The following is an 18,038-nucleotide window of genomic DNA, read 5'->3' as shown; positions in this document are numbered from 1 at the left end:
GCTTCCTTCTTGTGTGGAACAAGGGATGGCACTAGAAGACAGCCCAGTCCTAATATTATATGTCTCCCCGTAATGGTGCTTCCTGGAACCATCTCTGCCCTGTCCAGCCTGCTTTGCACAGCAGCTTTTAAGGAACAGTGCACAAGTCTGTGTTGCTGCTAATCACCTTTGGCTGGCCAAGAGACTGCAGACCTTACAGCATTCATCCATGACTCTGTCTCCAGCAGGTTTGTCTACTATAGGGCAACTGTTTGAAGTCATTTGCTGAGCAGTGCTGCTGATGGAGGGAATGCCAAATGCCTTCTTGCAAGATTACCTCAAATAGGTATGTTGTATTTTTTTCAGTGATTTGACATGTAGGTTTATACTGCTAAGAACAATTAATTTCCCTTCTATGGCAAAAAGTGATGCAGTGAGGTTTTGTATTGCATGATTTCTGTGCTATCTCTGCTTTTCTGTGCTAATCAGCTGCCTAAAATAATACACAAACAAATACCTGTGTAGGTGAGCAGGGGTTGCACACATTCCATTGAATTCTAGTCACAAGCAAAAAAAGCTTATGTCTGGCTAATGTGATTTATGAGGAAAATGCTTGGTAATACCAGAGTGTGCCAGAAATGTGCCCTCAATGTACTTGGAAGGGTAGAAGTAGAGTTACTTCATTTAGTACAGGAAATAAGCACTGAGAAATTGTCTGACTGCTAAGCTGCTCTGACTTTCTCTTATTTGCAAAGATTCTTCCTGGCAGGCCTAGCAAAGATTTGAAGCTGTAAAAGTGAAGTGTGCAGGAAAAAAAAGGGACATTAAGAAGGTTTAACTTACAGTCCTCTCAGGATGAGTCCTTCCATATCCCCATGTCTGTACAATCTGGCTGACTTTTCCAGCAGGGCCTGATTCCATCAACCCTCTGAACCACAACAAAGCTCCTGAGGTGGTCCCAAGCTGACCCAAAATAAGTAGAGAGAGGACCATTCCCTCATGTTCCTTGCTCCCAGCACCACTCACCCACAGGGCTGGTGCAGGCAGCAGGGCTCACAGGGAGGCGCAGGCAGCCCGGGTGGCTGTGGCTCTAGGACTTTTTTCAACCTTCACCTTTTCCTGAGGAATTGAACCCCAGCACCAGCTCTGATTTCCTGAGCTATTTGCTGGGATTGCCCTCTGCTGGGCCAGGGTGATTTGGGCTGCAGGCAGGAGAGGCACCAAAAAACAAATATAATCACTACTCCCTACTCACTGCTGGCCATTATCTCCCTCCTGTCTTGACAGTGCCTGTCTGAAAAGTGATTCTGGCACCAGTGATTTCTAAAGCAGGGCTGCCTTTCTCCACAGGAAAGGCTCTTGATGTCTTGGCTCTTGTCTCTCTCTTCTGCTCTGGGAAAAGAGCAAAGAGAGGGTTTGATGTGGAGGAAGGTGAGCCACTTTACAGCCCCTTCTGAAATTTTATCTTCATTCAGAGGCTGCAAGTTGAAACTGCACCCATGTCTCCTGGCTCTGGAAATGCTGCTACTGATTCAGCTGGTAGTGTCTCTATTTCACATGTGGCCAAAGCAATTTCTCCTGCATGCATGTGTGTTGTTAACTTGCGATTACCCTTGCAGCATCTGTGACATTCAGTCTAAAGACCTTCACGCAGGTCCAGTGCACTATGAGCTCCCCTAGTTCTTCACTTTAAAAAAACACTGGGAGTGGATGGAAGTCATTCTTGGAATCCAAGACCCTTGCTAGCCTGTGAGCATTACAGTTTCCCAGCCTGTTTCAGATCATTTGCTGGGTGCTAGTCTAACCCACTCCTAGAACAGAGCATTTTACTGGAGCAGCTTCCTACACAGAGCTTCCCAGTTCAGGCCTTTGGGATACTCTCTGCAAATATTTGTGCAGTGGGTAAGCTGACAGAGCTGCTCAGAGCATTTGCAGTTCTGATTTACCTTGGTATTGAGTGGTACTTCAAGCTGAGTTTTACTAGGGGGAAATGAATCACTGGACAAGTGTGTACATCATCCTGGGTCTGAACTCCAGGTAGCCAAGCAATGCCCAAACCAACCCAGTGACTGTTCTGAAGGGCAGCTTGTGTACATACCAGGAACCATCACTGTTTGTATAGGCAGATATAAAATGCAGATTCATCTGCATATGCATCTCTTACTCATCAAAGAACTATTGTTTTCATAGCTTGGTTTGGGTTGGAAGGGAACTTACAGATCATCCAGTTCCAACCCCCCTGCCATGTGCAGGGACACCTTCCACCGGACCAGGTTGCTCAAGACCTCGTCCAAACCAGCCTTGAACACCTCCAGGGAGGAGGCATCCACCATCTCCCTGGGCAACCTGTGCCAGTTTCTCACCACCCTCACTGTAAAGAATTTCTCCCTGGTATGCAGCCTATTTTATTTGTAAGTAGAAGCTATAAGAAATTTTATGAACTTACAAAGTTTGCTTTGAGTTGTAGACTTTTGATTTCAGAAAGAGGACTCAGCACACTGAAGCAGAAGTTTGGCTGGGCACAGCTGACAGACCCCCTGGATGTCTTCCTTGTGCAATCTAACACTTCAGTCTGTACTTACAAGCTCAGCATGACAGGAATCAAGAGACCCCTTAAATGTGATCTGTCATCCTTATGCCAAATTATGATAGCCTTCCATATAGCCTCTCTTTAGTTACTTTCTGTAAGACTTACAAGACAAGCTCCACTGGAATTTAATCCCAGAGTGGAGGAATTATGATCCAGTGACAGAGATGCTGTGTGTGCTGTCTGCAGGCGTCTTACTGCTCTACTTTGCTTGACTCTTCAAGCCTGGAAACCTGGCTAAGTGCTCTAAGAGTGTGGTAACAACTCACATTTATCTTGGTTCATGAAAACACAGCCAGGACTAATAGAGAACCCTCCTTTGCTTTAGGGAAGAGAGACTTTTACAGAAGGTTTGCCTCAGTTCAGTGGATATTTAATGTAGGCAGGAAAGATGATTCAGCAAGATGTGAGTAAGAGAAAAGCTGTTGTGGTGATTCTTGGATGCAAAGACATGTTAGCAGTGGTCAGACCTCTGACAACATAGCAAATCACTGCTGAATAGCTGATACTTGGCTTTTCTGTCCCTTGGTGTCCCACAGATCCTTGGCTCCAAAAACATTGACAGTATTTTTACTCTGCAGCTGCATGGATTTGTTCTCTCATCTGTACATGAGAGATTAATTTGTCACTTTCCCATTAGCATTAATAGGATCTGCTTGCAAAAATCTCTTGACAGCTCTGAGCCAGGTCATTCAGTAGCAATGCAAACCTAAATCTGCTCTGGAGACAACCATACACTGTCTACAGACTGGTGTAGAGTGATGAAAAGTGGTGGTGTGGGCTCCCTGTTCTTTGCTGCATCCGTAGCAGCTGAGGTCCCTTCCCACCTGAGCCATTCTATGCTTTTGAGCTATCTGAAGAACAAAAGCCATATGTGAGGTGCTGGTGAGGAAATCCACAGCAACCAACCTGGATTGTGACAAACCTGAGACTCTGATCTGGGGTGACAAAGGTACAGGAGACACAGAAGAGTGACAGAAGGTGGAATGAATTTTTGAGCAGCTCCAGACAATCTTAATGAAGCTCCTGCAGGCAAGGTTTGTCTGGAAGCCACATGAATCACACTAAATTCCCAGGAGCTATTTGAAGGCTGAAGGTTGGACATAATTCTAATTTGTCACTGAGTCTTTGCCTGCAAGAACCTCAGTCTGTGCTGGGGGCTTCACCAGCAGGTACTTCAGCACCAAAGGTTTTTACAGACTGCCACATCATCCACTTTGCAAAGCAAACAGGTTTTGTTTAGCTCTCACTTTCCTGTAGGACAAATGACCCATCTCTCATATCAGAGGATGCAGCTTCCTCTCTGTGGAAGAAAGCATGATTGCTTCACCAGGAAAACAGATGTGTCTACAGCTTGATTTGAAGCTTTCAGTCCCAAGTCTCATGGTAAAACAGAGACTGAAACTCAGCCCAATGTGAAACAAACTTTACAGCTGGGGATGTGCTCCTAAGATACTGAAGACAGCTGCCTATTTTGAACTGAAAGAAAAAGAGATAATGCCCCTGCTAAGAAAAGGCAGGGCAGTGGTTTATTGTTCTAAGTGACAATCACAAAAAATCACCCAGTCCAACCCCCCTGGCAGAGCAGGATCACCTAGAATAGGTCACACAGGAACATGTCCAGCAGAGACTCCACAACCTCTCTGGGCAGCCTGTTCCAGGGCTCCAGCACCCTCACAGTGAAAGTGTTTCCTTATGTTCATGTAGAACCTCCTCTGCTCCAGCTTGCACCCATTGCCCCTTGTCCTGTCACTGGACATCACTGAACAGAGCCTGGCTTCATCCTACCAACACTGCCCTTCACATCTTTATAAGCATGAATGAGGTCACCCCCCAGGGTCCTAAAGAGTTCCAGCTCCCTCAGCCTTTCCTCATAAGACAGATGTTCCACTTCCTTCAGCATCTTTGTGTCTCTGCCCTGGACTCTTTCAAGCAGTTTCCTGACAATTACTCCACCAGTTCCTTGATGAAGCCATCCTAAGATGCCTGCACAAGAAGATTACACATCAGGAGATGCATTATCATCTGAGCTTAGGAACAGGCTTTCCATCTGGCAGGCTCAAATATGGTATAAACCAGAACTGGTTAAACCCCCAGTTCTTTGGATTAATTCACTTTCAAACACCCTTTTGCAGGCAAATGTTACTGCATTTAGAGCTGCCAGTACCTCCATAAGCCCTCTGCCTCTAAGTGGAAAAAAAACCCAAACAACTTAACCCCCTCCCCTGTCTTAGTTAAACTGCAGCTGGCAGCAGAACAGGCACTGTAAGATGGCACTGCCATCTTCATGAATAAGGAACATTTGATTTATTTATTAGCTTGAAAGTGAGAAGATTCTGAGAATTTACTGTCAAGCCCAAAGACTTTCTATTGTATTACCTGTTCTTCCAGTTTGTATTAATGGAGCTGCAGAGAGAAAGAAACTGAGTTCCTCTTTTGTGACTTACTGCCTCAAGGATCCCCTAAGTAGACACCCAAAGTAATGGAGTCCTCTACATTCATGTTCCCTCAGTAGTGGTTTGGGACCTAAGTCACTTCAGGTTGTCACCTGGGTCCTAGGACATTGTCCCATGTAAGAAGTGCCAAGGAAATTAAAGTCTTCTGGCACACAGTGGTGGAAAACAGATGATTTCCTACCTTGTTTTCTCCTAGCTGGTCACTGTAAAGGAGTAAGAAATGAGAGTCATAAAATGGCTCAAGTTGGAAGGGACCTTAAAGATCATCTGCTCCAACAGTTAGAGATCATCTACTCCAACAAATTAGTCAATGCTCACTCCATGTACCTTGCTGTTTATCATTTTGCCCACCAGGGAGTACAGTTTAAAGGTAAGAGAGGACATTTATTTGAACACTCCATCAGAGATGCACTTTGTACATGGCCTGCATCAGTTAACAACACTTTGCCTTTCTCACAGATGTGGGGGTTTTATTATTATTTATTTGCTCTATCTGAAACTGTAGATCTCCTGCAGGCTGATGAAACACTTTTTATTAGTCCCAAGGGCCTAGCTGTTCAATAAATTAAGAGAAGGAAATCCAAGACATGTTATCTCTTCTCCCTAACACTACCTGAATTAATTGGCAAATTGTTCTCTGTTGCATAACAGATGCAAAACACATCACATCCCACGCCTTGCTCCTCAGACAGCCAGCTGAGGTGCCCTGGTGCTTTCTGTGCAGTGGGTCTTCTGTATCAGGCTGCAACACTGAAATCTTCACCTGCTGTCTGTAAGCATGGAGACCTCTCCTGCCTGCTGCCACATGCTTGGCCATGGGCTGATGAGGTGCATGTGGACTGTGGCATATCCAGAAGTCCTAGGAACAAAAAGTGCCAGAAAATGTAAAGTGTTGCTCCTTATGGTTGTCCTGTATCTGAAGGTGTAGTAAGGGCAATAACTGTATTCCATTTTAAAACACTGCTTGTCAAGGGTCAGTCCCCAGCCCCTTCCAAACCAACACAAGTTTCACTGTTACCTTGATCTCATGATCAGGGTTAGGAATGTAAATCTCAACAGGGGCATCTAAGAATCAGAAACGCACCTCCACTCCCCAGCTAGAAAGCTGTCATACTTAACTCCCTCACAGATTCATAGAACGGTTTGGGTTGGAAGGGAACTTAAAGATCATCCAATTCCAACCCCCCTGCCATGGGCACAGACACCTCCCACTAGCCCAGGTGGCTTAAGGCCCCATCCAACCTGGCTTTGAAAACCTTCAGAGAGGGGACATCCACAACCTCCCTAGGCAACCTGTTGAAGTGTCTCACCACCCTCACTGGAAAGAATTTCTTCCTAATTTCTAGTCTAAATTTCCCATCCTCAAGCTTCAATCCATTGCCTCTGGTTCTGTCACTACAAGCCCTTGTGAAAAGTCCTTTCCCACCTTTCTTGTAGGCCCTCTTCAGGTACTGGAAGGCTGCTCTAAGGTCTTCCTGGGGCTTTCTCTTTTCCAGGCTGAACAGCCCCAACTTTCTCAGCCTGTACCCATAGGGGAAGTTTTCCAGCCCTCTGAGAATTTTCGTGGTCCTCCTCTGGATCTGCTCCAGCAGTCTGATGTCCCTCTTATGCTGGAAGCACCAGAACTGGATGCAGTACTGCAGGTGGGGGTCTCACCAGAGCAGAGTAGAGGGGAAGAATCACCTCCCTCATCCATAGTTGGTTACTTGCATGCAGCAGGGCTCTGCACATGAAGCCAGATAGGGCAGCTTTCCCATAATGATTCTGGGAGCCCCTTCTCAAGTCAGACAGCTACTGGAAGCAGAGAATCAGGGTCCACATTCTCCAAGCACTTACAAAGAGAGCAATCAGGAGGTTTGCATTGCAAGGCAAGATGTGGGATAAGATGTTGAATCTCTCCTGAGCTGCAGTACCATTACAAGAAAAATAAATTGTTTATATTTGTGGGAAGTTTATAGGCAATTTTCTGCTTGCTACACACAGCTCCTTTTTTTGGATTCAAGCAGAACTGGAGGTAGAAATCCAAGCTCAATTGTCAGATGCAAGCAGGGGAGTCGGTGGGTGGCCCTGCTCTTTGCTGCACCCCTGCAGTGAGCTCCAGCCTCCCCCTGCTGTTCTGATTTCCCTTTCCCTCAGTGTCCTGTGGTGCCTGCTAAGTAAGGCGCTTGCCACAATCAAAGCTAGAACCTCGGGACACAAAACCATCTCTGGGAACAAGCAACCTCTTCTGCACCAGCCATGCTGATTGAGGAGGGCAGTGCACAGGCTGGCAGCAGCAGCTTTGACCTCCACGGCTTAGCAAAGCAATCAGAAATTGTTGTCTCAGTTGTGTGTGAAAGCAATGACTAACCAGTGTGTCTGGGGAAAAGACACAGGCTTGGCTTGTGCTGAGGCTGTTCCACACAGGAGACTGTGGCAACAGCAGAAAACACCTTTATTCTGAAGCCAAATAAAACTTGGGAAGACCAAATTTCCATAGCTGCGAACTGAAGCTGTGAGCTCCCCAGCCCAGCATTGGGGCTGCAGCAGTGAGGAGTTTCAGCTCCATCAGAGAGAGGTACAGGAAGCACTGTAGCAGGCAAAGGTGGGATAAGCCAACCTTGTGCAAAGGCCTCATCCTAGTTCTTCAGCGGGGACTGGCTTGATATCTGACCTGAGAATTCATCTGGCCTTTCAAATAGTGTGTTTGTGGGTACACAGGTGTGTAAGGAGAGGAGAGGGAGGTACAAATGGAATTAGTTATTATAAGTGATTGCATGTAGTACATACAGCTTAGACAAAGAGAACATTATTGTGGTTGCAAAGTCAAGAACAGTCATTAGGACTGCCTGGGAGTGAGGCCAGATCACATCTCAGGAAAAGCTGTTCTCAGTGCTTAGCTTTGTAGTAGTGAGTGCAACAGTGCTTCAGGAAACACATTTTCCCCATTTCCCATTCTCTTATCCCTTGAGACACTGCTCTCCGGTGTGAAAACTACTTCCAAGTTCAGCTCACACAGGACTTTGTAAGGGTAAACCTCCCACCTACATACTGCTTACAGTTTAGAGGGTACTGAAATTAAATTTCCCTCTGTGTGATCCATTCCTCAGGGCCAGTTCAGCATTAGCAGCTGCAAAGGCTGCTGAGTTCAAGGAGCAAAGTTTATGCCACTTGACCTTTGTATCAGACAACCTTCATAAGGACCTTTTTCCTCTTCTGAAACCTTCCACATGGTTAGATCTACAATGGCTCCTCAAAAAGACAATTTAAAAAGCCAAGCAGAAGATCTAATTCTGGCACTGAGGAGCAGCTAGACACAGTAACTGCTGGACCATTACACTAATTGCAACTTAAATGTTTTAAAGAACAGCCAGATAAGCTTACCTCAGCTTTGCAAAGGTGTATTATTTAACAAGCACAGAGCAGGGTCTTTTTTGCTGCCCAGATAATGTCAAGGAGAAAGGAAGCTTTCTTGGACTGTTGGCTTTGGGGTTTCTAATGTTGGCTTTTTGATCTAGTTTAAATCTTATTTATTCAAAGCTTATGTAATTGTTTTCTTTACTCCAGACAACATACATTGTTAGGATGTGGTGACTTACAGGTCATCCCGAACCCAGCCTCATCCCATCTGAGGTGTAAGTGTACATGAGCAACAAAACCAGTGCTAGCTGATGTAGAAATTACAGACAAATCTACAAAACGTGTTCTGTGACATTTAGTTCTTTATAAGCTCTGTAATCCTTTCATTGTAGAGTTTGTTCACTTTTTTTGGTCACATGGAAGGGGAACTAAACCACACTATAGCATAGGTAAGATTCATTTGAGAACTGGGGCTGTAGTGGGGGAAAAACATGGGGGGTTATTAAGTTTCTCTTGATTTCCTTCTGAGTATTTTTGACAGAATGTATCATGAACTATCTTCTTAAATGTGGATCCTCACTAACTACAGCAGCTGCTATGAAATACCAAAGCCAGTCACGCTAGATAGCTTATATTAGTCCTAAGAATCTATAAAAGCAGCCTGCCACTGTTGGCCAGGTTGGAAAATGGCTCCTTGTAGGTGTCAAAAAACCTAAAACCCATTTAAAATCAGATATGTTTCCACTGGGAGTCTGTATCCATCAGTTTTGGTCCTAAAGATTATCTTGGGAAGCAAAAGTATTTTCTGGTAAAGTTTGCAGCTAATGGAAGGAATTATAATGGAAGGGGAAGTTATAAATGACTAAGAACGATGGTCGTGGATAGAGTAGTTGGGACCATAGAGCTCACCAGCTGCCATAGTCCATAGGCAATTACTATTGCCAGGAACACCAAACTCTTGATGATTTAACAGCCTTTTATTGTTTGAAATTCTTTGCCTTGATTTGAAGGTATTCTGGGATGGATAATGTACTGGTGCCTTTCATGCTGCAGTCTTTAAATCTCCCTCAGTGTTTAAAAATCAGTGGGTTTATTTCAAATAGCCCCAGTGACAGCTGGGTCTCTAAAGAAACCACAGAAATTCTGGAAGTACTCTGTGGGAACAGAATTGCTTCCATTCCTGCTACTGGCTAAGATGACAAGGTTGTCATTCCTATGCTTCAGGAGAATGAAGTGTTGGAAGTAATATGATGAACTGCTAGAGAATTGGGACACAGATATGGTAAGAAAGACAGACAAAAGGTTAAAAATGAGGCTGGCACACAGCTTTCCCCCCTTTGCTCTGCTCTTGTGACACCCTGCCTGAAATACTGCTTCCAGTTCTGGTGTCTCCAGCATAAGAAGGACACAGAATTGTTGGACTGAGTCCAGAAGAAGGCCACAAAGATGATCCAAGAGCTGGAACATCTGTGCTATGAGGACAGGCTGAGGGAGCTGGGGTTGTTCAGTCTGGAGAAGAGAAGACTCCAGGGGGACCTTAGAGCTGCCTTCCAATACCTCCTTTGGGATCCTACAGGAATGCTGCAGAGGAACTTTTCATAAGGGTGTCTAGAGACAGGACAAGGGGGAATGGTTTGAAGCTGAGGGTGAGTAGGGTTAGACTGGATCTTAGGAAGAAATTCTTCAGTATGAGGGTGGTGAATAGGCTGCCCAGAGTGGTTGTGGATGCTCCCACTCTGGAGGTGTTCAAGGCCAGGTTGGATGTGGCCTTGATCAGCTGAGTCTAGCTGAGAGATGTCCCTGCCCATGGTGGGGAGGTTGGAGTAGACGATCTCTGAGGTCCCTTCCAAGCTGAGCCATTCCATGGTTCTAAATTACTATTGTTTTTTTAATCTGTAATTTCCCCAAACCCAAGGTGTTTTCTCAAATGTGTTTACAATCAACCAGAAAAGAGGAGGAGCAGCTGGGAAGAGAGCCAGCTCCAGAGCAGTAAACAGAGCTTGGCCTGTCCGTGTGCTGCTCACATCACCAGGCACGGGCCCCCTCAAAATGTAATCCTGTTTGTGTCACTGTTTGCTACACTCCCTAACTGGATTAAAAAGAAAAGGAAGAGGACAAATCCAAATCCTCCCAGTGCTATCTTTGGAACATCCTCAGAGATTAATGACAGGCTCACAAGTAGGGAACTGTTGATAATGCCCATTTATGGTGTGCCCCTGGATTAGGAGGCTGAGGAAGTCATAACAGTGCTGACAGAATAGTGGAGAAAAACTTCAACCCAGACTTCTCAGGTTATGCTCAGATCATGCTGCCATTCTTCATTTGGAGCTGGTGTGATACAGGCAACTTCTCTCTTTTCTTTGCCTGAAAGAAAAAAAGACATTTTTCCCCAGGGTTTATTTGTTTGTGTGTTATTTTGCAGCTCTTTGGGATTAATGAAGTGTGGATTTGTGAAGTGTGTGAAGTCTGGCAATGTGCTTGTTACCTCTGGCTCCAAGGAGGACAATCTAGGCTGACAGCAAGCTCCTAATATGTCTGAAACAATGTAAAATAGGGGGAGGGGGGGAAATAGCAGAACAAAGAATGCTCCAGATATTCTCTGTTTCTGTTGGAAGTATTCTGCATGTTATATGATCTTCCTGACTTGAAATTGTCCAAGAATAGTAACTGGAGTATTTCCAGCCTCAAATTTTCAACCCACACATGCCATATCCCTTTGAAATCGTGGTATTTGCACTAAAGAAATAAGATATTAAAAGAGAAAGGAGAGCAAAATAAAACTCCTGACATTTCATAGCCTATCATGCTTCTCAATGTTGTTCCTGCATATTTAGATTAAATTTTACAGTGTTCTTACATAGTATGAGGATTAGAAGATTAATTTATGGTGGTTTTTTTTCAAATGGTAACCTTACCATCCAGTTAATCCACAGATTAAGGAGCTGGTGCACTGTGACTTTTGTCAAGGCTACTAGAACTGATTCAGTCTTGAGAGAAGTTGGTTTTATGCAAGCCATGCTGTTTTGTTGGCTGGAATTTAACTTTGAAGAACTGGGATCAGTGTTTGTGGGAAGTGTGAACATGGAGAAGCTTCTGCACTAGCCAAGGCTGATTGAAAAAAAAACAAATTATGTTAGGGAGATGGAAATCAAGCAAGTGATTTGGAGCCCTACTGGTCAGGCAGATCCCAACTGCAACTTGCTGTACAGAGATATTTGTCCTCTGATTCCCTCTCCTTTTCCCTCATACAGAATCACAGAATGTATGGGGTTGGAAAGGACCTTGAAAGATCATCGAGTCCAACACCCCCAGCCAGAGTAGGATCACCTAGAGTAGGTCACACAGGAAAGCACCCAGCTGGGTTTTGAATGTCTCCTGAGAGGGAGACTCCAACATTTCTCTGAGCAGCCTCCTCCAGGATTCAGTCACCCTCACTGTGAAAAAGTTTATCATTATCTTCATGTGGAACCTCCTCTGCTCCAGCTTGCATTGCCTCCAGAATGTTAAGGGCTGGAAAGGACCTCCAAAGGTCATCTAGTCCAATGCCCCTGCGGTCAGGACAGATGATCTCCTCTAGAGCAGGTTGCTCAGAGCCACATCAAGCCCGACTGTGAATACTTCCAGGAATGGGGCCCCAGCTACCACCCTGGGCAGCCTGTTCCAGTGTTCCACCACCCTCATGGTGCAGAAGTTGTTCCTAACATCCAAACGAAATCTCCTCTTCTCTAGTTTCAAACCATTGCCCCTCATTGTATCACTGCAGGCCTTTGCAAAGAGTCCCTCTTCTTGTAGGCTCCCTTCAGCTACCGGAAGGCTGCAATTAGATCTCCCTGGAGCCTTCTCTTCTCCAGTCTGAATAACCCCAGCTCCCTCAGCCTGTCCTCATAAGAGAGGTGTTCCAGCCCCCCAGTCATCTTTGTGGCTCTCCTCTGGGCACTTTTGTTTATTAATGTTAATGGTGACATTTGTGTAATGAGTATTTTGCTTAATGCCAAACTGCTTATTACCTGAATCTTCAGGAGCTATGGAGAAACACAGCTGTATGCAGTTTCTATTTTGTTTATATCACAGAATGAATTTATATTATATAATCTATGTCTATTATCTACTTTGCTATATTTATATAACAATGATGTGTTTATATTGTCTTATCTTTTTATTCACTTGGATTGTGCCTAACCTAGGCAGCTGCTACTCCAGGATACAATCAAGACTTTCTATATAACTGAGTTAAAAGGATTTTACATGAAAAATAGGAAGTGTTTATTGCTCAGTTGAGTTCTTTAGCTGCACAATTTTGAAGCCAGTTTCATGGCTCTGTGGGATGACTCCGTAAGTGTTGTGCACCCTGGGACATGGCACTGCAACCCCAAATTTGCATCTTTTCAAGACTGGTCATTGATAATAATAATAATAATAATAATAATAATAATAATAATAATAATGTCACACCCAGGGACACAGAAAGCAACAGTCCTCAGATGTCCTGCAGCCTTCTTTCTAGTTCACAGCACTGCACGTAAGCAAAATCCTTTAAGGTTATTTGGGCGGTCAGTGTGTTCCAAGGAAGAGATAAGTGCAGTCTGCTGACACTAGAAGCCATCTCGTAGCACAGATCTTCCCTGTAGTTAACACTTGGCACCTGACCTTCTCTCCTGTGATTTTTAGAACAAACATGGAAGGTTCTATATGCCAAATTTGCATAGAATCATAGAATGGTTTGGATTGGAATAGACCTCAAAGATCAGCTACTCCAAACCCCCTGCCATGTGCAGTGACACCTCTCAGCTAGACTTGGTTTCCTCATCCAGCCTGGCCTTAAACAAATCCAGGAGGGGGCATCCACATCTTCTCTGGGCAACCTAATTCCAGAGTCACACCCCACCTTGTACTGAAGAACTTCTTCCTGAAATCCAGTCTAAACCTACTCTCCCTCAGATTACAAAGAAGTTTTGGGCTCCCCCACTACACTTTGGTTTCTGCATTTGGCACTAGTGTTTCCCAGTGTTTATTTTCCTGATATTTTATTTCTTAAATAAATAAATAACTTCATTAGTTTTTTAAAACTGAGTTTGAAACATGAATTCAAATTGGGTCTTATGACTTTCTTGGATGGAAAACAATACCTGCAAAACCCTAAAGCTATGGTATCTCCGAAGCCTGTGCAGAGGCAGCCATGAAATGCCAACATAATGCCTTGCATATAGAATCACAGAATCAGCCAGGGTGGAAATGACCTCAGAGATCATCAAGTCCAACCTGTTATGTTTGCTTGTGGGTTTTTTGTTTTTCCCCTGCTGGGTGTAAAGCAGTTAAGTGTGAGTTAGGCTATCACCATTCAAGGGCAGTACTTCTCTGTTAGATGTGAGGCTCCTGGGTCTAAAGCCAGGGGCTGACAGAGGGAAATTTTACTGAAGAACCATCAGTTCCCTACCTCACTTCTACTTTCCAGCATATCCTGCTTTTTGATTACCACAACTCTCACCTGCGCTTACGGGCTTCTTGAGACCACGGAGAGAGTTCTGGAGTGGGAATTTTCAACGTTCTTTTGATTGCAGTTTTAATTGGACTCATTAATTAGCACTGAGCTTTTGAATTATTTTGCTGATTGCCAAATGTGCTGTATTGCACGTGCAGTCGAAAAAGCCTGACAACCACATTCTATACATTTAAAGAAGCACAAGCCTTTTTCCTTTGGGAACTGAGTTAGGTCACAAGATGCTGTTGAATAGTCACAACTTTTGATCTGCACCGATCTGGGCTGGATGTGAAAGGTTTTGTATCCTATTAACAATCTCCTGAGCTAACCAGCCCCTTAAATGTGATTACAAGGATCACACATCTAAGTCCTTCAAAAGGGGTTACGGAGCTGTTTTGATCAACTAAAGAAAATATCTGGCAGAGCTCAGAGCTGCTTCAGAGAAATCTATGGATTCAGTGAATAACTCCTGCCTGGACACTCATTATGGTGGAGGGTATTTTTGACCAAAGGAGTAACAAGCTAGCTGCAGGCAAACTCTGTGGTGGTTTTCCTGGAGGATATTTGCTCAGGTGTCGCAGGAAGTATTGTTTCTCTGTAATAAACACCAAAAGGGGAGGAGTTCCTCATATTTGCTACAGGCTGAGCTCAGCTAAGCGCTAGAGAGGTCAAAAAGCAGTTCCCCAGAGAGGTAAGTTCTTTAATTCTTCCTGTGGTGGTCTCTCTTCTACTAGTTAAAAGGTGCTTGCTTGTTTTCTTAAGTTTCCTTTGATATAGCTGCTGATCTTTTTGCATGTCACTTGTTATTTGCATATGTACATAATTAGCCACCCAAACACCTCCTCATGGGTACTAATAGTAGAACAGTATTAAAAGCTTGATTCTAAAGAAAATAGAGAAAAACAGGGAAGAGATGCCTTAGGTCCCACAACATGGCTGAGCTCTGCCCAGGGTTCAGAATCTAGCAGCAAGAAGGCCTTTTGTTGTGAGGTCAACAATGTCCAGCACAGCAGGATCCTGACTTCATTGGGTGTAGGAAAGATCTTTCACAATACAGGAAATGTTTTGTTAAACAAATTACAGGCTTAATTTGGTGCCTTAATCATAAAAGCATAGTTGGTTATTTTAACTTTTGTCATCAGAAGCTTCTAGGAATGTAAAAGTCTGAGTCTCTCAGTTCTAAAGGAAAAAGTGGTCCACTGCACTTTGGTACACTCTGGTCCATTATAGTGCAAGGAAAAGTAAGGCAATTGTCTGGTGTGATCTAATGCTGAAGATGCTCTGAAAGGAGGTCTGGTCATCCTGCTTTCACATTCCACACAACAATTTAAAAACAGCTTTCAGACTTACACCCACAATATTCCTAATGAAGTTAATTACTGTGCTGAAAGGCAAGGAGAGAGTCTGACACAGATCTAATCAGAATCTGTTAAAGATAGCTTAGCACTGGTGCTGTCTCATGGCATTAAGAACAACTCAACCTCATACTAGGTCCATTCAGGATCATCTAAATGAACCAGACCAGGTTTGGTCAGTTTCACAGCTCAGTGCCCCTGAAGAACTAATGAATGCAGAAGACCAGAGTATGTACAACACTTCACTCCAAGGGGACTCTGTCAGCTGAGCCCACAGCACACATTTCTGCCTTTGAGGCCCCTTGGACAGAAAAGGGAATGCTTAGGGAAATTCAAAATCTCCTGAGCTAGGGGACAGTGACTTTAGCACCAGCTATCAAGCAGACAAGGTTAGCAGCAGTGGTTTTGTTTTAAGACAGCAAGGAGTGGGACGTATGAACAACCGCTGAAGATTCTAAGGCATTTTCTGGCTCCTTAGACTGTGCCTAAGCACTTCCAGCTCCTTGCTCCAGGCCTCAGATGCACATCAGCTCTGCCTGGGAGGAGAGGTATGAGTGTTCAGCATCTCATTTTGTACCTAGGTTTCCAGTGAGAGAATTCTGGCTTGCCTTTTTTGGTTTTGGTGGTGCACTTTAGTCAAACTTCTGTATGATCTGAGGATTAGACTGTCATGCTTCTGCATGTGACCTACCGTCCAGCCAGACACAGCCTAAAGGCAGTGGCTACTTGGCACTCAGAACACAACTAAAATCTGTGAGAGCTTTGCCCAGGGAGGGGGAAGCTTTGCACAATGTTGCTTATGTAGCAATTCAAGCCCCAGAAGTATGGATGGTTTTACAGCTGGGCTCCTGTTCTGAGCAGGAAGCTCATTTTGCATGTTTATCAGTGTCTCAAGCAGGGGAGAAATTGTTATGAAGGGACAGCAGCCAGTACGTAAAAGTTAAAGACTATATAGCACCTTGAACTTCCCCTCATAAATCCCCATGTGCATCATGCTTCACACAGTCTAAAAATGTTCAGCTTTTATAAAGCAGAGAAGTGCTTTGAGGAAGGGAATTCAGCAGGCCTCTTCTCCTTATAAATAAACACCAGGCTCATGAGCTTTAGGGTTTAAGAATACAGAAGTTTCTATTGATGATTTCCCCACTGAGGAATCTTGTTCAAGCGATGTCTTTGACATCTGGGACAGGAGAAGCAGCGTTTCCCATTGTGCATATATTCACATGGAGGGGCCATCCATCAACTCCCTGGTCTCTACTCCGTTTTCATGAGCAACACAGAACGTACATAGCTCTGGCACAACTCCCCTGCTGCCAGATCTGTCTGAAAACAAAAACCAGATCAAATGTTACTAGAGAAATGGAAAGAGACAAACTCAAGGTGACAGAAGAAGTCTCCAGTGAAACCGATGAAGTTTGGCTGCTTCTCTGCAGTGGCAGGGCTCCTCCAAAGCAAACAAAAGCAGCAGAATTAAAGCCTGGCTCATATAGATCACGTAGGAGCTGTACTGATAAAATTAATCCATTTCCCAACTTTTGAGTACTCTGTCTTGCACCTTCCCTCTGCTCCCGTGTGTTAGAATGTCGTGCTGCTGCTGTGTCGTCCTTTCTCTGGAGCAGGTGATAACGTGAGCTCTGTGCAGCTACCAGATCTCTCAATTATTTTTAGCGGACCAGTTAAGATCATTAGCCTTATGCTGCCAGTGTGGCCGCGGGTAGCCCCAGGGTCGGGACTCGCAGCTCTCCCGTGCGGAGCCGGCAGCCTCGCTGGATGTTCTGTGCCCAGCAGGTACGGCTAGTCCCGCCTTGCGGGGTCCGAGCCTGGCGCCTGTGACCCCGCTTCCCAACCCGGGATCCCATGCTGGTTGTGGCCTGGATAGGTTGCAGTCTGAGGCTGGGAGGGAAGCCCGGGCTGCCCCAGCATCTCCCGGGGCGCCCTGCCCGGGGCGGGCCGAGCTCTCCCGGCTTTGCCGGCGCTCGCGGGGGATTAGCGGGGCAAAACCGCTCATCCGCTGCTGACCCCGAGGCGGGACTGCGGCCGGGGCCGTCCGGAGGTGGAGGAGGAAGGCGAATCCGAGACACGGCCGCTGGAGGTGGCGCGGCCCCAGCCCACTCAGCAGGGCTGGCTCTGCAGGGACCAGAGGTTTCGCTGCGGGTAATCCCCGGCCCGGGAGTGGCGTGCAGGACAGGAGCGGGGGTCCTGGGTCTGGTGACTGGCCGGCGGCTCTGACCGCTTCCCAGGGAGCCGCTGGGCTTTGGGGGTACCCGACCCTCCCGACACGGCGTCCCGGCTGCCGGAGGGCGTCGTGGCAGGGCTGGCCGGGTGCTGGCTCCCACCGCCGCCTCGGAACGGGCGGGGTGGCCGGGGTGCGCTGCCCGCCAGCGGGGCTGCTCCGGCCCGGGGACCCCCTGCAGGCTGCGGGCTGGCGCTGCCCTTGGCCGCGGCCCCGGGGCTCTGGCATTCGGGCCCTGGGTGGATCCTGCTGCTCCTTGCTTTTTCTTTTGTCTCCTCCTGTGAGTGAGTGTCTGGCTAAGGAGAGCGGGCAGAGTTCTCGGGAAAGATTCCTGGACTGCTTCGTGCGTGTGGAGAAACAGCGAGCTTGTGGAGTCTCCTCGGGAGACTTTCAAAGCCCACCTGGACACCTTCTGGGTGCTGTGGGTAGACCTGCGTCAGCAGCGGGGTTGGACTGAATGACCTATGGAGGTCCTGGACTGGATGATCTCAGAGGTCTGGGATTCTGTGAAACCAGCCAGGGGGCTGAGGCTGGCAGCAGACACTGGTAAAGCAGGGCAAGCACTGCCCACCCATGCCATGCAGGTCTGTGGTGTGGCCATGTGAAATCG

General features: G+C 45.9%; 1 protein-coding gene across 7 annotated transcripts in view; it reads left to right on the top strand.

Annotated features, from left to right (window-relative positions):
- The first annotated feature begins 204 nt into the window (after positions 1–204).
- The window catches only part of MYO3A (myosin IIIA), a 116,543-nt gene continuing 98,709 nt past the window's right edge, over positions 205–18,038 (top strand). For 4 of the 7 annotated variants that reach the window (XM_068146106.1, XM_068146104.1, XM_068146105.1 and 1 more), the window contains exon 1: positions 16,919–16,983. In XM_068146106.1, coding sequence (XP_068002207.1) covers positions 16,966–16,983 — 18 coding nt within the window. In that variant the 5' untranslated portion in view covers positions 16,919–16,965. Of the gene's footprint in view, positions 326–2,369; positions 2,391–16,918; positions 16,984–17,242; positions 17,350–18,038 lie in introns of those variants that run through there. The other 3 variants (XM_068146102.1, XM_068146100.1, XM_068146101.1) reach the window with 3 other exon arrangements.

Source organism: Melanerpes formicivorus, unplaced genomic scaffold (assembly GCF_026170545.1).
Source record: "Melanerpes formicivorus ecotype bairdi unplaced genomic scaffold, bMelFor1.0.p_v2 SCAF_13, whole genome shotgun sequence".
NCBI classification, from domain to species: domain Eukaryota; kingdom Metazoa; phylum Chordata; class Aves; order Piciformes; family Picidae; genus Melanerpes; species Melanerpes formicivorus.
This window is presented reverse-complemented; position numbering and strand designations above follow the sequence as displayed.